Source organism: Canis lupus, chromosome 3 (genome assembly GCF_003254725.2).
Source record: "Canis lupus dingo isolate Sandy chromosome 3, ASM325472v2, whole genome shotgun sequence".
In the NCBI taxonomy this organism is placed as follows: Eukaryota; Metazoa; Chordata; class Mammalia; order Carnivora; family Canidae; genus Canis; species Canis lupus.
Window position 1 is genome coordinate 3,455,936 of NC_064245.1, and position 19,740 is coordinate 3,475,675.

Consider the following 19,740-nt stretch of genomic DNA (forward strand, 5'->3'; position numbering starts at 1 on the left):
TCTACAAGGTTCATGATTCTAGCTCCAAAAAAAAGAATCCTTTAGCAATGGGTTAAGACAAACATGACTTACTATAAAAGTCCAGTTCTGGGGATGCCTGGGTGGCTCAGTGGTTGAGCATCTGCCTTGGGCTCAGGGCGTGACCCTGGGGTCCCGGGGATCGAGTCCCACATCGGGCTCCCTGCATGGAGCCTGCTTCTCCCTCTGCCTGTGTCTCTGCCTCTCTCTCTCTCTCTCTCTCTGTGTGTCTCTCAGGAATACATAAAATCTTTAAAAAATAAAAAAATTCAAATAAAAATATACATGTGATTATTGTATATAGATCAATCTTTATGAGTTCCTAAATAATCTGGTGTTGATACACACGATAATGTTAGTAGTGGTACCTACTGGTAAGTAAGGTGAAGGAGCAGAAATTGGAAGGACCTAAGTAGAAATTTTATTTAGTACTCTATACTTAATACTTTAAACACTTAAAATGCTGAAAGGCTTTTGGATGATTTCTACGGTTCTTGTGGTAGGAGACTCAAGGTAGAAGGTAGAAAAGGAGGTCATCCAAAACCTTATTTTTGATCCTTAATTTCGTATGTGCACAATGAGATTAAAATCCTTTCCAAGAGACTTTTGACTTTCTAAAACCAAATTCTCCTTGAACAAATATCTACACTGAGGTACTCATAATAGAACACTTCTACATTTCAAAGCAATCTTAAAAAAGAACTTCAAGGGATGCCTGGGTGGCTCAGCGGTTGAGCGTCTGCCTTCAGCTCAGGGTGGGATCCCAGATTCCCAGGATCGAGTCCCACATCAGGCTCCTTGCATGGAGCCTGCTTCTCCCTCTGCCTAGGTCTCTGTCTCTCTCTCTGTGTCTCATTAATAAATAAATAAAATCTTAAAAAAAAAGAACTTCAAGAAATATTTTCAGCAATAACAGCATCATTGGAAAATGACAGGCAACCCATGAATATAGGCAGTTTCCAATACAGCAGAGTAGTCAAAATTCATTTGCAAATTATTACTCATCTTGGAGTGATACAAAATTATGAAAGGAGATCCTTTTCCTCTTCTGTTTGAGGAAGTTGTAGAAATGTTACTAATGTTTTTATTTAATCAACAAAAGCTGCTCGGAATGCCTCTCACATAACATTTCCCACACAGCAACATTGTTAGACATGTGGGTAAGATAGGAAAGCAGATTGGAAATGTGTATTCAACCCAAATATGACCCAGCCGTCGTGTTAACAGTAAGCCTCCGTAACTATCTGAGGTGGGAGAGAGTGAGGGAATGAAGAAGTCAGCAGGAAGGACCAGGAGGGTCTCTAGATGTGAGCTCCGGGAGGAAGGAGAGGGTCTTCTTACTCAGGTCTGTATCCCCAGCATTGTCACATAGTCAGTCACCACTAAGTGTTGAATGAATAGAATAATCCAAAAGCTATCCTTACTTAACCTGGGTATGGAACTGGGATTTTTTTTTAATTTTTAAAATATTTTATTTATTTATTCATGAGAGAGGCAGACACAGGCAGAGGGAGAAGCAGGCTTCCTGCGGGGGGCCCATGTGGGACTTGATCCCGGGACCCTGGGATTTAGACCTGGGCCGAAGGCAGACGCTCAACCACTGAGCCACCCAGGCGTCCCAACACATACTTTTTAAACCTCGAATCATGCAATACATATTTTCTTAGAATTTTCCTTTTAATCGTAACCACTATGGGCATTTGTTATATAATAAAGAGAATATTTAGGTCAGAGTGTTATCACTACACTTAAAGACATCTTCCTGATGAGTACAACTCCTCACCTAGTTTTAAAAATGATCAGTATTTGGGGGCACCTGGGTGGCTCAGTCTATTGAGCATCTGACTCTTGCTTTTGGCTCAATTCATATCTAAGGGTTGTGAGATAGAGCCCCAGGCTCTGAACTGAGCACAGGGCCTGCTTAAGATTCTCTCTCTCCCTCTCTCCCTGGCCCTTGTCTCAAAAAAAATTTAAAAAAAAGTAAAAATCAGCATTTGTCATGTCTCCCTCCTTACCATTTGAAACTAAGCTGTAAATATTATACTTCATCTTAAATATTTCAGTATGGGTCTCTCTTTTTTTTTAATTTTTAAAATTTATTTATGATAGTCACACACACACAGAGAGAGAGAGAGAGGCAGAGACACAGGCAGAGGGAGAAGCAGGCTCCATGCACCGGGAGCCCGACGTGGGATTCGATCCCGGGTCTCCAGGATCGCGCCCTGGGCCAAAGGCAGGCGCCAAACCGCTGTGCCACCCAGGGATCCCACAGTATGAATCTCTTAACGAAAAAAAGCCATTCTATATAATCATATTCTTTTGATGCCTAAGAAAATTAACAATAATTATATAATATCATCTAATATCCAGTCCATATTCAAATCACCATTGTACAAAGATAATTTTCTTTTTTTTTTTTTTAAATTTTATTTATTTATTCATGAGAGACACAGAGAGAGAGAGAGGCAGAGGCACAGGCAGAGGGAAAAGCAGGCCCCATGCAAGGAGCCTGATGTGGGACTCGATCCCGGGACTCCCGGATCATGCCCCGGGCCGAAGGCAGGAGCCAAACCGCTGAGCCACCCAGGGATCCCCAAAGATAATTTTCTTAGTTGTTCTATTACGCTATTTTATTTTATTTTTTTATTTTTTTAAATTAATTTATTTTTAATTAAAAAAATTTTTTTTTCTGTTACGCTATTTTAAACCAGAATCCATTCTAGGTTTATATATTTCATCTGGTGTTTTTGTTTCATCAGTCTATTTAAATCTAGTTCAGATATTCTTCTTTTTTGTTTTCATGACATTGAATTTTTGAAGAGTCTGGGTTAGATGTCTCATAGATTTACATCCTCTATTCCTTCATTTGAAGTCAGGTTTATGGAGATATAATTTATGCAGTGTAAATTTCATCTTTTCCAGTGTATAGTTCTTTGATTTCTGACAAATGCATTTAGTCTTGTTAACCACTACCACCACCAAGTTACAGACTACTTCTAACTCTCCCAAAAAGTTCCATTCTAGCAACCAGGGCTCTGTTTTCTGTCCCTACAGTTTTGCCTTTTGGGGAAAGTCATAGAAGTGTAATAACACAATATGTAGCATTTTGAGTCTTTTTTCACTCAGTGTAATGTGGTTGAGATTTGTCCATTGCTGTGGATATAACACGGTTTATCCATTCACCAATGGAAAAAGGAGTTGTGTGCATCTCATATTCGTATTATACATAAAGCTGCTATAAATACTTACATAATGGCTTTTGTGTAAACATGCATTCTTATTTCTCTTTGACAAACTCCCAGGACTGAAATGGCTGGATTGTATGGTAATTGTGTATTTAATTTTAAAAGAAACTGGTGGCATGTTTTCCAAACTGGCTACCATTTTGCATTTCCATCATCAGTATATGAAAATTTTGGTTGTTTCCCATCCTTGCCAACACCAGCTATATCAATCTTTTTAATGTTAGCCCTCCTAGTTAGGTGTGTGAGGATATCTCATTAGGAGTTTAATTTAAATTACTTAAATTTTGAGGTCTAGGTTTCAGGGACAGGAAGGGATAGTTTCTGGGCTGTGTGCCATTAGAAAGACCCTACCTCACCATAACATTTAGGTCATTTCTCTATTGTCTTCTGTTTCCTCCTATCATGCTTTCTCTCTTGTGGCCAAGATTATAAGCTCAGCCCCAGGGCCTGTCTCAGTCTAGTCAGAAGGGTTCCAGAATTTTTCCAATCCTGAAAATTTTTCTTTGCTTGTGTGTATCAGTGTATCTCTATAAAGGAAGGGACTGAGTTAAAGGTAGAACTTGTTTGGTATTTCTTGAAAATAATTACTGATGGTAGCATAATACACAAGAAGCTCTCTTTCACACATACACATTCCCACATACCTCATGCAGTCTAAAACCTGATGGCTTCCCAGAAAATGAGCAGCAGGCTCATATTTTATTTTATTAAAAATATTTTTTTAAGTTTTTATTTTTGTAATCTATACAACCAACATAGGGCTTGAACCCATGACCCTGAGATGAAGAGTCGTATGCTCCCCTGACTGAGCCAGCCAGGATCCCTGGCTATTTTATTTTAGAAACAATTATTCTCCCGTTAACCCATTCTTTTTTTTTTTTTTTAAGATTTTATTTATTCATTCATGAGAGACACAGAGAGAAAGAGAGAGAGCGAGAGCAAGGCAGAGACACAGGCAGGGAGAAGCAGGCTCCATGCAGTGAGCCCAACATGGGACTCGATCCCAGGTCTCCAGGATCAGCCGTGGGCTGAAGGCAGCGTTAAACCGCTGAGCCACCCGGGCTGCCCCCATTAATCCATTCTTCAAAATTTCTTTTTGGAGTAATCATTGTCCAACTTGATCTCAGCAAATGTTTCCTAAAATGTGCCTGGAAAGGATTGTTAATTTTCTTCATTGGCTCTTCTCCAAAACCGCATTTCTAAGAAGAGACTATGAAGCAAATCTCAATATTGTTGAGGTGTCGTCTGGATCAGAAAAGCATAGTAAGAAATGAGACATTTTAGGAGTGTAGGGACGCTGGCTGTTAATGAAAGTAGATGAAACATCACGAAACAGGCAATACTATTTAAGCTAGGTCTTAGGGTTAATTTCTCTTAGAGTTAGGGTTTCTTTTGAAATAACAAATTTTCTTGTAATTCTTTATAGATTTTGGTCACTTTCCACTGGCTATGTGCTCCACATATCTTTCTGGTGAAGATCCTAATAGATCGTGGTGCCCCTGAGACTTCTAAAGTAAATTTTTTTTTCTTTCTTATTTTTAAAAAGATTTTATTTATGGGATCCCTGGGTGGCGCAGTGGTTTGGCACCTGCCTTTGGCCCAGGGTGTGATCCTGGAGACCAGGGATCAAATCCCACATCGGGCTCCTGGTGCATGGAGCCTGCTTCTCCCTCTGCCTGTGTCTCTGCCTCTCTCTCTTTCTCTCTGTGTGTGACTATCATAAATAAATAAAAATTTTTAAAAAAAGATTTTATTTATTTATTCATGAGAGACAGAGAGAGAGAGAGAGAGACACACACACACACACACACACACACAGGCAGAGGGAGAAGCAGGCTCCATGCAGGGAGCCTGATGCAGGACTCCTCCTGGGACCCTGGGGTCACGCCCTGGGCTGAAGGCAGATGCTCAACCACTGAGCCACCCAGGTGCCTCTTCTTCTTCTTCTTTTTTTTTTTTTTTTAAAGATTTTATTTATTTATTCATGAGAGAGAGAGAGAGAGAGGCACAGGCAGACACAGGAAGAGGGAGAAGCAGGCTCCATGTAGGGAGCCCGACGTGGGACTTGATCCCGGGACTCCAGGATCACACCCTGGGCCGAAGGCAGGCACTTAAACTGCTGAGCCACCTGGGCTGCCTTTTTTTTAATTTATAAGAATACGTAGAGGCTGGTAGCTGGAAAAACTATTTATCCTTTCAAAATTGACACAGAAAATGACTATATTAATTTTAGAAATAGAGTTCCTTTATACCCATAGCACTTGAAAATGACATCTACCACTATCCGCATTTGTTATCTGTCAGTAAGCCAGCAGTGAACACCTCTGATTTGTGGTCTAATAAAGATTCAAATTACTCAACCTAGACCAAATTCATTAATGTTTTGGGATGTTGCTTTTTACAGACATGGCAGCAAATAGAAGAAATGTATTGATTTGTTGGGGGAAATTATTGGCGAAACAATAGAAACTGGAAAAAGCCCTGACTCCCTAACATAGAGAAACATATGCAGACACACATACTCACATATTCTTCCAAAATAAGATGGAAATTAATTTATGAGGCAGGTAAAGAAGGTAAAGGTAAAGAAGTCACAAAGACAGTATGCTTTCTATAACCGTGGTGGTCAAGCTATGGGGATCAGTTCCCTTGGAGGGGACAAAAGACTTTAACATCGAAATTTCACTCATTCCCATTACTCAGACGGGGGTAGGAGAGGGAATTCACTTACAAGCTTTACTGACCAACTAAAACATCTTACAAGAAGATGTTTAGGTTTGCTTTAACAATTAGATTAAAGACAATATAATTTTTAATCCCTCTACTTGGACCTTCACATGAAATTAGTAGAAAACAACGGCCCCCAAACTGGGTTGGTATATTTGCATCATTATCTACTGTGAGCATAAGTGGATAAAAACACACAACAAACTAAATTTAAAATGATAAAACAAATGTAATTTGTGATTATAAAGCAAGTAGAACAGAACTGAAATCCAAAGCTACTGACGATAACAAAGATGAGATATTGATAAAGCGTTCTTCCAGAAAATTGAGGGAATTTATGTAATTTATGAGGTTAAAGAGAACTGATTCCCAATAATTTCTTCCATTGTTTTCACACTTGCATATGACTCTTACTTTCTATTTTTACAGAGGAAAAAGGACTTGAAGAAAAATGTACTTTCGGGCACCTGGGTGGCTCAGTTGGTTGAGCCTCTGCCTTTGGGTCAGGTCATGATGGGGAGGGCCGGGGTCCCGGGATCAAGCCTTGCATTGGGCTTCCTGCTCAGCGGGGAGCCTGCTTCTCCCTCTGCCCCTCCCCCCACTTGTTCTCTCTCAAATAAATAAAATATTTAAACAAAATGTTCTTTAAAAAAATTATTTATTTATTCATAAGAGACAGAAAGAGAGAGAGAGAGAGAGAGAGAGAGAGAGGTAGAGGGAGAAGCAGGCTCCATGCAGGGAGCCCGATGTAGGACTTTTTTTTTTTTTTTTTTTTTCCCGATGTAGGACTTGATCCCGGGTCCCCAGGATCACACCCTGGGCTAAAGGTAGGTGTTAAACCCCCGAGCCACCCGGGGATCCCCTTAAACAAAATGTTCTTTCACCCCATTCTATATCCAAAGAGTATTATCTACTCCCTCACGAGTAATGAAGAACAATGTCCATCACTCGGCTAAGGAGGCAACATGAGGCAAGAGGTGTCCTGATCCAGGGATTAACAAAGCCAGCAGTATCAGAGGATCAGAGCAGAGGTGGGTTTTACCCCGCATCACCACTCCTGCCACCCTTTCTCTGTCCCCTACTTGTGCCAGGAAGCATCACACATGTAACTTGAAAGGTCATTTTAATCCCTTTGGTTTGTGGATCCTGGATATGAGTGGGAGATGAAACTCTTTTTATTTAGGGAACTGGCTAGGAAGGGGCAACCTTTGCGGGTAATCAGACCCGGGAGTGGGGCAAACAAAGCCAGAGCACTGACATTCAGTTGATTATTGTACGGATGCCACAAATTGTCAACACAAAGAATCGTGGTTTGCCATTTGTGAGTCACTAACAGTAATCTTTTTAGAGGGGTGAGGGGCAGTGGGAGACAGAGAGGCCCTACACCCAGTGCGGAGCCAGACGTGGGGCTCCATCTCACAACCGAGATCATGACCTGAGCCGAAATCAAGGAGTTGGGCTTTAACTGACTGAGCCAAGTGCCCCTAAAAAGTGATTTAATTTATATAATATATATTATATTTAATGTATAATTAAAATATATAAAAATATAAAATAATATATTATTATTATATAATAAGAAACCTAAATGTTTTTAAACTTAGGAGGAAAAACATTTGTTCAGGAGATATATGCAACTCAACTATTTTATCTAAAGTCCCTGTTCTGGGCAGCCCCAGTGTCCCAGTGGTTTAGCACCGCCTTCAGCCCTGCCGTGATCCTGGAGTCCCGGGATCAAGTCCCACGTCAGGCTCCCTGCATGGAGCCTGCTCTTCCCTCTGCCTGTCATGAATAAATAAATAAAATCTTACAAAAAAAAAAAAATAAAGTCCCTGTTCTAGCAGTGGAAAGTGAGAAAAATATCAATTACAATATAGGATATGGCTGGACACAGAACTGAGGGGTTATAAATGGAGAAACATCTTTGTGTAGCATTAATTTCATTTAGGTAGAAGAAAAGATAAATATGGGAATCTTAAGCAAAAGAAAGAAAGAAAACTTAAACCCCCAGTTTTGCCTCAATTATCCCATTAATTTACATAAAAGTGGGAGAACAATGAATAAGGATTGTAAGTCCTGGTGTCTCCTTGCATGACCTTGAATTAATCTTTGAAGAGGCATGGATAATTGATTGCTTTGCTTTCTCCCAATAAACTGCATTAAGTCTTGGTTCCCTCAGGACTGTTTGCTGGCCAAGTACATTTCCTATTCCACATCAACAATAGCAAAAAAATGATAATAAATGTAGCTATAATATATACTATTTCATAGTTACGTGTATCAGTTGTTCTGGGAGGAGGTCAACTGGGTTCTCTGCTCAGGTTCTCACGAGGCTGAGATCAAGGCGTCCGTGCCCCGTGCTCTTACTTCTGCAGCTCGGGATCTTCTCGGAGGCTCAGGTGTTTGGTTGGCATACTTTAGAATTCCACGGGACTGAGGAATGGCCTTGGCGCCCATCATCAGCCTACTTAGTTCCTCGGGGCCACCAGCCACGTAGTTTTCTCCAGGCCACAGGAGCTTGGTTCTTCCAGGCCGACAGTAAAGCATCTGCTGCTGCTCTTCACCTCGGACTTCTCCTGTACTCGGACTTGCAGACCTTCTTCCAAAGAGCTCACCTGATAACATCGTGTCTACCCGAGATAATCTCTTTAAAACGCAACTGATTAGCACCTGCAGGTGCTAGCGATCGGGAGCAAGCTTAATTTGGGAGTAGGGCTGGATTCGGACGTGGGAGCTGCGGCGAGGGACAGGAACGGTGCACTGGCACGGGGCAGCTGGGGAAGGGCTCTTGCGACAGGTGACACCGGGGCTGAGACCCAGGTGAGCATCAGTTGGTCAGATGAGCCGAGGGAAGAACAGTGCAGGCAGCAGCTGAACGTTTTATTAATAAGCTTTGTGCCCGTTGTTGGGACTTGAGCCTGCTGTCTCTGGCTTTGAGCACTTCAGAAGCTCATTTGTGTGGTATCTTTGGTTCTGAGTATTTCAAAAACACAGTCCAATAAGGAATTAAGTTTATTGAACCCTTGGGGCGCTGCATGGTTTTTCTGCACAAAGGACAATGTCTTCTGCTCCCGAAGAGTGTTTACTAGGCCTTCCGTTGCCCCCACCCCCATCAGTGGGGTCGACAGCACGATCCCCGTGTTCTACCCGGGTCACTGGTGCCAGAGGATGTTTCAGCTGTTTATATATATATATTTTTTATTTTTATTTTTTTAAATTTTTATTTATTTATGATAGTCACAGAGAGAGAGAGAGAGGCGCAGAGACACAGGCAGAGGGAGAAGCAGGCTCCATGCACCGGGAGCCCGACGTGGGACTCGATCCTGGGTCTCCAGGATCGCGCCCCGGGCCAAAGGCAGGCACCAAACCGCTGCACCACCCAGGGATCCCTCAGCTGTTTATAATGATGATCATTACCCAACTGCAAGCACTACAACTTTTTATCCTGAAGTGTCTTCTTACTGGCAAATGTGACTTTCAAAGGGAGTATATTGTATGTCAGCAAACAAGAAAGAAAAGGCTTTTCTGTTAGGGATGACTGAATGATTAAAAAAAGCATTTCAATAAAATATATTTGAATTAAAAAAAAAAGAAAAGCTTTTATTTAAACTCAACTTTTTAGGGAATCCCTGGGTGGGTCAGTGGTTTAGTGCCTGCCTTTGGCCCAGGGTGTGATCCTGGGGTCCCAGGATCGAGTCCCACATCGGGCTCCCTGCAGGGTGCCTGCTTCTCCCTCTGCCTCTCTCTCTTTGTGTGTCTTTCATGAATAAATAAAAATCTTTGAAAAAAATAAACTCAACTTTTTAAATTTATAGACTGGCTTTCACTGCGAATCTACGTCATAACACAAGTCTACCTCAGGTTTGAATTTTATCCATATACGAAAATATTTTATATTATAAAGCCCACTATTTCACCACAAGTAGTTATACGTTGAAAAAAAAATCATTTGAATAAACAAGTCATTATTTCAGTGTTCATTTTCTTCCTGTCATCCCCTCTTCTCTACCTCATTTATAAATTACAAAATTCTGAAAACTCCACATAAGAAATAATTCTGAATCCTACCCCTACTTCATTCTCCCAGCAATAATTGCCTTATCATACTTTTACGTTTTCCCTGTTGACCCACTGGACAATCTTAACTCTTCTTGCTGCTAGGAGCCTCTTCCTTCTCTAGTTCATCTCTTCTAGTTACCAGATTATGTTCCTAAAAACTGAACAAAGTCACTGTCCTCCTGGAGTTTACAAAAGTCAAAATGAATGTGGTAATGACGTATAAATAAAGACAGGATAAGAAGGAAGAGTAAAGGTGGGAGTAATTCAGTTTTAATGGGGAAAAAAAAGACAGCATTATATAATTTCAGGGTATATGCATTAGGAAGGAATAATTTTAGGTAGGGTGATAGTCTTGATTATAACAAATGTTAATGACTTTCAGCCAAAGGCCAGCAGGAACACGCCCATAGTCCAACCAACTTGGGTTTATTGACTTGTCACAAGAACAGAGATAGCACACCAAGAGGAACTGTGGAGAGTCTCAGTCAAAAAGGTGTTGTAAAAGGCTTATTATTATAGGATTGGGATTGTGTTAGGTGATTCTAGGACTGTTCAAGACTTTGCCCTGGATCGGATGCTGTTAGAAAGCAGGTAAATCTACGATTGAATATTTTAATAATAATTGTTGTCTGGAAGGTAGGAAGAACAGAGCAAGGCGAGGTTATAATTGGTTGAGAAACAGAAGCCATTTATTTTTTAAATAATATTTTATTTATTTATTCGAGAAAGAGAAAGACCGACAGAGAGCAAGAGAGAGCACGAACAGTGGAGAGGCAGAAGTGTTTGCACGGAGCCTGATGATCTGGAACTCGATCCCAGGACCCGGGGATCATGACCTCAGCTGAAGGCAGACGCTTAGCCAACTGAGCCCCCCTGAAGCATCCCCAGAAGTCATTAATATTAGCCAGGATGCTTGGTCATTTTTGTGCTTTGGGGGATGTTCTTGTATTTTTGTGTTCTTGTTCAGACCTGATTATAGAGGGGTCTTATTTTTGGCTGGTCCATTATGGTTACAGAGTGGCCACGACTGATGTTGATGTTTTGTGAGATTTTTGATGTTCGACACAACACTCAGTCCTGGCGGAGAATGCCAGTAACATCGAGGCCTAGCTAATAGCTCCCAGTTGCTGCTTTGCTTTTTCTAACAAAACCATCAAGTGCTATAGTTGTCTCTAAATTGCTATTTATATCTCTTACTCATAACTCTGTTCCCTGAATATTTAAAATATTTATCAGTGTTATTACTTGGGGTAATTAGTTCGAAAACTCACCAGGGATCTGGTGACCACAGCAGTGGCTTGCTTCATCATTACTAAAATACCCAAGACTCTCTGCTACAAGCTGTGGTAAGGAGAAGAACAGCCACCTGTTTGCGGTTGAACAGCTCTGGAATTGGAAGGGCTAGGGCTGTACATTTCAGAAACTACTTGAAAATCTGTCACTTGCCTCGTGTTGTGAAAACAAGACGCTAGAGTTAGATTATATGTGAAATTCCGATAGGTCTCCATGGTGCCAAGCTGCGCAGTAATCAGATGGCGAGCTGGTTAAAATCAGGTAGAGATTCTAGGGCCCCAAATCCAGAGTCTGATTCGGCCTGAGTTTTGGACATTTATCCATGTTTTAAAAGTTTCTTTTCTTGGGACGCCTGGGTGGCTCAGCGGTTCAGCGTCTGCCTTATTAGGCCCAGGGCGTGGTCCTGGAGACCTTGGATTTAGTCCCAAGTCAGGCTCCCTGCAGGGAGCCCCGCTTCTCCTTCTACCTGTGTCTCTGCCTCTCTGTGTCTCTATGAATAAATAAAATCTTTAAAATTTTTTTCTTTTCTTTTCAATTGCTGAGTAGTATTCTATAGAACGAGCGTAACAACTTATTTATCCAGTTTCTACAGATGGACATCTGGGCTGTTTATAGATTTTGGCGATCGTGAATAAAGCAGCTATGACTATTCTGCGCAGGCCTTCTTTGCGGATACATTCTTTTCTATTTTTCGGTGCATTTCTGTGAGTGGAATTCCTAGGTCATAGTGTATATTTAACTAATGTGAAACTAATGGGTCCATAATTTCGACATGAAGTGATAAGGAGAGTTAGAACACCCTCTCCGTTTGCTCAAAGTGCAGCTTGGTAGAGATGGCGAAGGGCCTGTCCTAAGGCCTCTGGTGAGTCCTGTCCCTTCTAACCTCCCCTCAGTGTGGGAGCTCCGGGGCCCTGGAAGATTCCCACGCGGTCCCAGAGGGATGATAGCTCCATGTCCGGCAACTGCAGAAATGCAGTGTAGGCAGCGCATTCGACAGACAGTACAGTACTAAGTACGTAGGACCTTTTGACAAATCTTTGCCTCTAGGTTTCTTGGAACGCCACCTCGCTGCGATCAAACTCAGAGACCGGCTTCCCTGGGTGCTGACAGCCCTAAAGCACCAGTCATTGTGCGCCAGGAGGCCACTGCTAGCCAAGGTTGGGGGGTACCGACCTGGGCGGAGGCGGGTGGGAGGCCAAGGTTGGGGGGTACCGACCTGGGCGGAGGCGGGTGGGAGGCCACAGGGCTGGGAAAGTGGGCTCAGAGCCGAGGGGGCCTGGAGGCTTGAAATACTGCTTCCGACTCACTCTCAAGTCATTCGTAGCAGCTTTTAAAAACTACCCACCACTGCCTGCTGCCCCTTCAGCAGGTAACAGGCTCCCCTTCAAGAAGGGGGCCCCAGTGAGAGGGACCTCGTCACTTTGCCCTCTGCCCCCAGGTACCCCTGCTTCAGCGGCCAGTCCCTCAGGGCGCCAAGGCAACGGCGTGGCCCTGCTCTTCCTCCACCCCAGGCCCTTTTCATGACCCTCCTCTACGCTGACCCGTTCCCATCGCCTAGGCCTCTCCCAGGTCAGCTCGGCCTCTCCCAGGTCAGCTCGGCCTCTCCCAGGTCAGCTCCCAGGTCAGCTAGGCCTCTCCCAGGTCAGCTCCCAGGTCAACTAGGCCTCTCCCAGGTCAGCTCGGCCTCTCCCAGGTCAGCTCCCAGGTCAACTAGGCCTCTCCCAGGTCAGCTCCCAGGTCAGCTAGGCCTCTCCCAGGTTGCCTAGCCCTCTCCCAGGTCCTCTCTGCACACCAGGTGCTGCTCCAACCCCTGCCCTGATGCTTGGGTGCCTGATAAACCTTCCAGATGGTTGGCTGTCCTCTATCCCACTTGGGCCACGAGGACCACCTACAACCGGTTATCTCCTGGGAGGCTCTACAGTCACTTCTCAGGAGTAGGACAGGAGGGTGGATGGCGGGTGGCGGCACCCCGAGGGCGTAGGGACGGCCAGTGGAGCCCCCAGCCTGCAAGGCTGAGGACTCAACCAGTTGACAACGTGCCTTAGGGCTTGGCCTGGAAACACGACAGGTGCTTTCACTGAAATAGGAGTCAGCAGACACCACAGCAAGGGTACGACCAAGCGGAACAGAGAAGGGGCGGCCCCACCCATCAGCCCCTCCCTGAGAGCATGGCCCCGGCACCCAGAGCTGCAGCACCCAGGGGCCTCAGCACCCAGGGGCCTCAGCACCCAGGGCTGCAGCACCCAGGGGCCTCAGCATCCAGGGTCTCAGCATCCAGGGGCCTCAGCACCCAGGGCTGCAGCATCCAGGGGCCTCAGCACCCAGGGTCTCAGCATCCGGGGGCCTCAGCACCCAAGGTCGCAGCACCCAGGGGTCTCCGCACCTCGGGGTCTCAGCACCCAGGGCCCCCGCACCTCGGCGCCCCCCGGCACCCCTGGCAGCCAGGGCAGAGGCGGCCTCCCGCGCCCTCCGCTTCCGGCTCCTCGGGGGCCTCGCTCTCCCGGCGCGGGGGGGGGGGGGTGGGTGGGGGCGGGGAGCGCGGCGGCTCCCGGCCAATGGCGGCTCCTGACCTCACACCCTCCCGAACGGTCACCGCGCCGGCTCGGAAGCCGCTCCTCCCGTCCCGGCGGCGGGGCAGGCGCGCGCCCGGCTCCTTCCCGGCAGGTCCCGCCCGGCGGCCCCCGCGGCCCCGCCCCTCCCGCGGCCCCGCCCCCTCCGCGCGCGCGCCCGCCGCGGCCCCGCCCCCTCCCCGAGCGGCCCCGCCCCCTCCCCGAGCGGGCCGCGCGCCCCTGCGGCTCCGAGCTGTGTCGCGGGCGCGCGCGCCGCCGGCGGAGCCGCAGTTAAAATGGTCCGAGCGGGACCCCGCGTCCCCCCCGCCGCCGCCGCCGCCGCCGCCGCCGCCGCCGCGCTGCCGGACTGAGCCGCCGGGCCGGGCGTGGAGCGGTCCCCGGCCGCAGGCCCCCCGCCGCGCCCCCGGCCCCCGGCCCCCGGCCCCCCGGCCCCGGGGCACAGCATGTAGCCCCCCGGCCCCCCGGCCCCCCCGTCGCGTGTGCGCCCGAGCGCGAGTGCGCGGAGCCCCGCCGCCCCGTCCCGCCGGCCGCCCCCGTCCCCGTCCCCGTCCCCGCCGCCCGCCGCCCGCCGCCCCGCGCGGCCTCCTATATGGGCCACCTCCTGTCCCGGGAGCCGCGAAGCCGCCCGAGCCGCAGGAGGCCGCGCTGCTGCAGCTGGTGCCGCCGCCGCCGCCCGCGCCCGCGCCCGCCCCGCAGCCGGGACTGCTTCTTCCGCGGGCCCTGCATGCTCTGCTTCATCGTGCACAGCCCCGGCGCGCCCGCCCCCGCCGGCCCGGAGGAGGAGCCGCCGCCGCCGCCGCCGCCGCCGCCGCCGCCGCCGCGGGCCCGGGCCTCCGCCGAGGACTGCGCCGCCGCCGCCCGCCGCTTCCTGCTGGCCCCCGCCGCCGCGTCGCCCGCCTCCCGCTGCCGCGAGCTGGGGCTGGCCGCCGCCGCCGCCTGGGAGCGCCGCGGCCCGGGCCTCCTCCTGGCGGGCGTGGGGCCCGTGCGCCTCCTCGGGCCGCCCGCCGCCCTGCGGCTCCTGCGCGGGCCGCCGCCGGCCGCCGACATGGTGTGCAAGCGCAAGGGCGCCGGGCTCCCGGCCTGCACGCCCTGCAAGCAGCCCCGCTGCGGGGGCCACGGCGGCGGCCACGGCGGCGGGCACGGCGGGCGCGGCGGGCACGGAGGGGCGCACGCAGGGGCGCACGGAGGGCCCGCGGGGGGGGGCGCCTCGCCGCCGCGGCCCCCCGACGCCGCCTGCTGCCCCGCGGCCCCCGCGCCCCCCGAGGCCCCCGCGCCCCCCGCGCCCCCCGGGGCCCCCGCGGCGGCCGGCGGGGACGCGGGGCGAGCGGGGGGCGCCGCCCCCTCGGCCGCCCAGCAGCAGCAGCAGCAGCAGCAGCAGCAGCAGCAGCACGACTGCGGCGACGCCGACCGCCGGGAGCCCCCCGAGAACCCCTGCGACTGTCACAGGGATCCGCCCCCCGAAACCCCGGACATCAACCAGCTGCCGCCGTCCATCCTGCTCAAGGTGGGTCTGCGCCGCGGGCGACGGCTGCCCCGGCCCCGGCCCTGGCCCCCGTGACCCCGCGGCCCCCCGTGACCCCATCCCCGAGATCCCCGTGCCCCTCCGGCCCCCGTGACCCTCCGGCCTCCGTGACCCCCCCATCCCCGAGACCCCCGTGACCCCTCTATTCCCGAGACCCCCGTGACTCCCTGACCCCCGTGACCCCCACATCCCCGAGACCCCCGTGACCCTCCGACCCCCGTGACGCCCCATCCCCGAGACCCCCGTGACCCTCCGGCCCCCGTGACCCCCCATCCCCGAGACCCCCGTGACCCTCCGGCCCCCGTGACCCCCCCATCCCCGAGACCCCCGTGACCCTCCGGCCCCCGTGACCCCCCATCCCCGAGACCCCCGTGACTACCTGACCCCCGTGACCCCCCCATCCCCGAGACCCCCGTGACCCTCCGACCCCCGTGACCCCCCCCATCCCCGAGACCCCCGTGACCCCCCATCCCCGTGACCCTCCGGCCCCCGTGAGCCCCCATCCCCGAGACCCCCGTGACCCCCCCATCCCCGAGACCCCCGTGACCCCCCATCCCCGCGACCCCCGTGACCCTCCGACCCCCGTGACCCCCCATCCCCGAGACCCCCGTGACCCCCCATCCCCGAGACCCCCGTGACCCTCCGGCCCCCGTGAGCCCCCATCCCCGAGACCCCCGTGACCCCCCATCCCCGAGACCCCCGTGACCCCCCATCCCCGAGACCCCCGTGACCCCCCCCATCCCCGAGACCCCCGTGACCCCCCCATCCCCGCGACCCCCGTGACCCCACCCCCTCGCCCCCTCGCTGGTCTCCGCCCCCTGAGCGCAGTGCCCCCCACCCCCCCACCCCGGCAGCCGGAGTCCGAGGGGGACAGGCCGCTGGGGAGGACGCTCGGGAGGACGCTCGGGCCTGTCGTGGGAAGCCCGAGACCTCGGGAGCCGCTCGCGCTCAGCAGCTCGGGCTGCGGCCTCCCTCGGTCGGTCCCGCCCCGCAGCCCGGCGGCTCCCGGCTCCCGGCTCCCGGCTCCCGGCTCCCGGCTCCCGGCTCGGCCCGGCGGCCACTCCTGTCCACTGCATGTACGAGCGGGTGTGTTACGTACACATGTATGTTTTAGACATGAATATGTTTTGCATAGAAGTATATTTCATATATAAATATGTCTTATTTATAAACATGTGACTTATTAACATGTTTTATTTATAGATACATAAAAACACTTTTATATATAAATACACACATTCACATATATATATACACATTTATATGTAAATATATTTATAAACATACGTTTTAGGGAATCCCTGGGTGTCTCAGTGGTTTGACGCCTGCCTTCGGCCCAGGGCGTGATCCTGGGGTCCCGGGATCGAGTCCCACATCCGGCTCCCTGCGTGGAGCCTGCTTCTGCCTCTGCCTGTGTCTCTGCCTCTGTCTCCGTGTTTCTCATGAATAAATAAAACCTTAAAAAAAAATAAACATACATTTTATACATAAATATATTTTTATATAAAATCTATACATTTTTGTATGTAAATGTATATGAATATATACATTTGATATAAATATTTTATATATAAGTATACACATTTCTGTAAATAAATATATAAATATGTATTTATATATAAATATATATACATTTTAACATGAATATATATATTTAATATATAAATATGCATTTATACATTTATAAATGTGTATAAATATATACACATTTTAACATGAATATATATAAATATATACATTTAATGTATAAATAAACTTATACATAAATACACACATTTTAACATGAATATATATAAATATATACATTTAATATATAAATACACATTTATACATAAATATACACATTTTAACATGAATATATAAATTTATACATTTAATGTATAAATATATACATAAACATAATACACATTTTAACATGAATATAAGTATATACATTCAATATATAAATATCCATTTATACATAAATATATACACATTTTAACATGAATATATATAAATATATACATTTAACATATGAATATATATTTACATATAAATATATACATTTTAATATATGAATACATTTATATATAAAATATACACTTTTTAAGTATATGAATAGACATTTGTATATGAATGTATACATTTTAAATATATAACTATGTATAAATATATATTTTCATATATAAACATACGTTTTTATATGTAGGTATATTTATGTGTATAAATATATGTATTCTTATTTGTATGTATATTTACATATAAACACATATATTACGAATATACAAATAGAGCACGTGTATACTCTTACCAGCTGAGCAGTTGACACTGGCTGCTGCAGCTGCCTTCGCCTGGGAGCAGCGTGACTGTCCCCGCCCCGGCGGCCGCTGGTTGCGGGTTCAGCGAACATCCACCAGGAGCGAGCCCGCTGCCCCCGGTGCCCAGCGGCACCCCGCGCCACCCCCCCCCCCCCCCCGGATCCCCAGTGCCAGGACACAGCCGGGCGCTCCGCGCTCCGTGCGCTTGAGAATCTGGGTCGGAGGACTTGTCCAAGGTCACACTACAGAGTGAGGGCACACCTGGGGATTCAGGCCTTCCTAAGGACCTGAAAACCCTTTGGGTCACGCTGTGTTCTGTGGCCTAACTACATTTTAATCCTTATGTAGAAACCTATAATTTGTCAGAAGGTAGGGAAAAGTGTTTTTTTTTTTTTTAAGGGATGGAGGTGAGTGGAGCTGTGTGTCCTGTGGGAGCTTTGTCTCACTTTACTAAGTAAAATTTACAGTTTAGTTTATGTTAGTGGGAAATTTATTTTTTTTTTAAAGATTTTATTTATTCATGAGAGACACAGAGAGAGACAGAGGCAGACACACAACACAGGCAGAGGGAGAAGCAGGCTCCATGCAAGGAGCCCGAGGTGGGACTCGATCCCGGTCCCCAGGATCACACCCTGGGCCGAAGGCAGGTGCTCAGCGGCTGAGCCCCCCGGGGCTGCCCATGATAGTGGGAACTTTAATTGAGTGACAAAGTTAGTGTTGTTATTACTAGCAAGTTGTGTCTTCCTTATTTCCTTATGCCCCCCCCCCCCGCCAAACTTAATAGACCTTTTTCAGTGTGGAGATGTTTAATACCAGTCAAAAATAACCTAGATAAGAATTTGGCTACTTTTACTGTTAAGGAAGTAACTGTCATCAGTCACAATTGTTATTGTCACAAATGTACTTTTTTAATTAGACTTTTTTGCACATTTATAATCCTGTGTGTTTAGATCTGTTTTACTGGGATGTTAGTGTTCTTTCTAAAAGGTATTTATTTATTTATTTATTTTTATTCATTCATTCATTCATTCACGAGAGACACAGAGAGGCAGAGACACAAAGCAGAGGGAGAAGCAGGCTGTCTGTGGGGAGCCTGATGTGGGACTCGATCCCAGGACCCCAGAATCACATCCTGAGCTGAAGGCAGATGCTCCACCGTTGAGCCACCCAGGAATCCCCAGGATATTAGCATTCTTGCAAATAATATAGCAAGAGAATGGGAAAGCTTAAGTTTCCCTTGAGTCAAATGTAACGATTTAACTCTTATGGAAGTGTACTTTTTGGAGGAGTAATCACTTCCTCTGTGTTCAGGGTGTGCATTTTAGGGCAGAGGGAGCTTCCTTGAGTCCTTTAAATCAGCAAATGACAAGTATCAACAAATATTTGGTATAGAGGTTTGATTACTGTGTTGTTACTTGGCAAGTAAGACTTTAGAAACCAAAACAAAACCCGGATACTTTCTGCTTTCTACCCAAACCATCATTTCAGGAGGTAGGGAACATTTTAATACCAAAATCATAAAATAAATAAGTAAAGTAGTACATGATCTCATAGTAAAGAAAATTTATGTAGATTAAGTTTTGCTAGAATAGATTACCTGCTAAAAACATTTTTTTTTTTTTTTTTCAAATTAGCTGTGGACTGTTGAAAACTTGGTCTAACGGACATTTGAGGATTTTACCCATTGAATTTGCCCGGTTTGTTGGGCCGTTTAAGACATGTCAGGTAGATTTCCTTGTATTATAAAGTTGAGTACAGATTCTCTGTGTGGGTGTCATGGTCTTAGTGGTATTCGGCATGGAGTTAGACTGTTGGAATGAATTGAAATTGAGGTGGTTCAGGGTTTACCTACTGATTCCAACTTTTAGGAACAGGGCTTTGGGTGGTAGAGTCTCTGTCAACATAGATTGTGCTCATTGCTCTATCCCTTCCCCTAAGTGCAGTGGCTGGTATTTAGTAGCTCCGAGTAAATATTTTTGAAGAAATGAATGGCTAGGTGTTTAGGAAGT

At 47.8% G+C, this 19,740-nt stretch overlaps 1 protein-coding gene across 10 annotated transcripts in view; it reads left to right on the forward strand.

The window, feature by feature from the left end:
* Positions 1–14,486: 14,486 nt before the first annotated feature.
* The window catches only part of FBXL17 (F-box and leucine rich repeat protein 17), a 495,829-nt gene continuing 490,575 nt past the window's right edge, over positions 14,487–19,740 (forward strand). For all 10 annotated transcript variants that reach the window (XR_007409545.1, XM_025437863.3, XM_049107952.1 and 7 more), the window contains exon 1: positions 14,487–15,416. Coding sequence is in view for 9 of the 10 variants with exons in the window: in XM_025437863.3 (XP_025293648.3) it covers positions 14,502–15,416 (915 nt within the window). In the remaining variant the exon portion in view is untranslated. The remainder of the gene's footprint in view (positions 15,417–19,740) is intronic.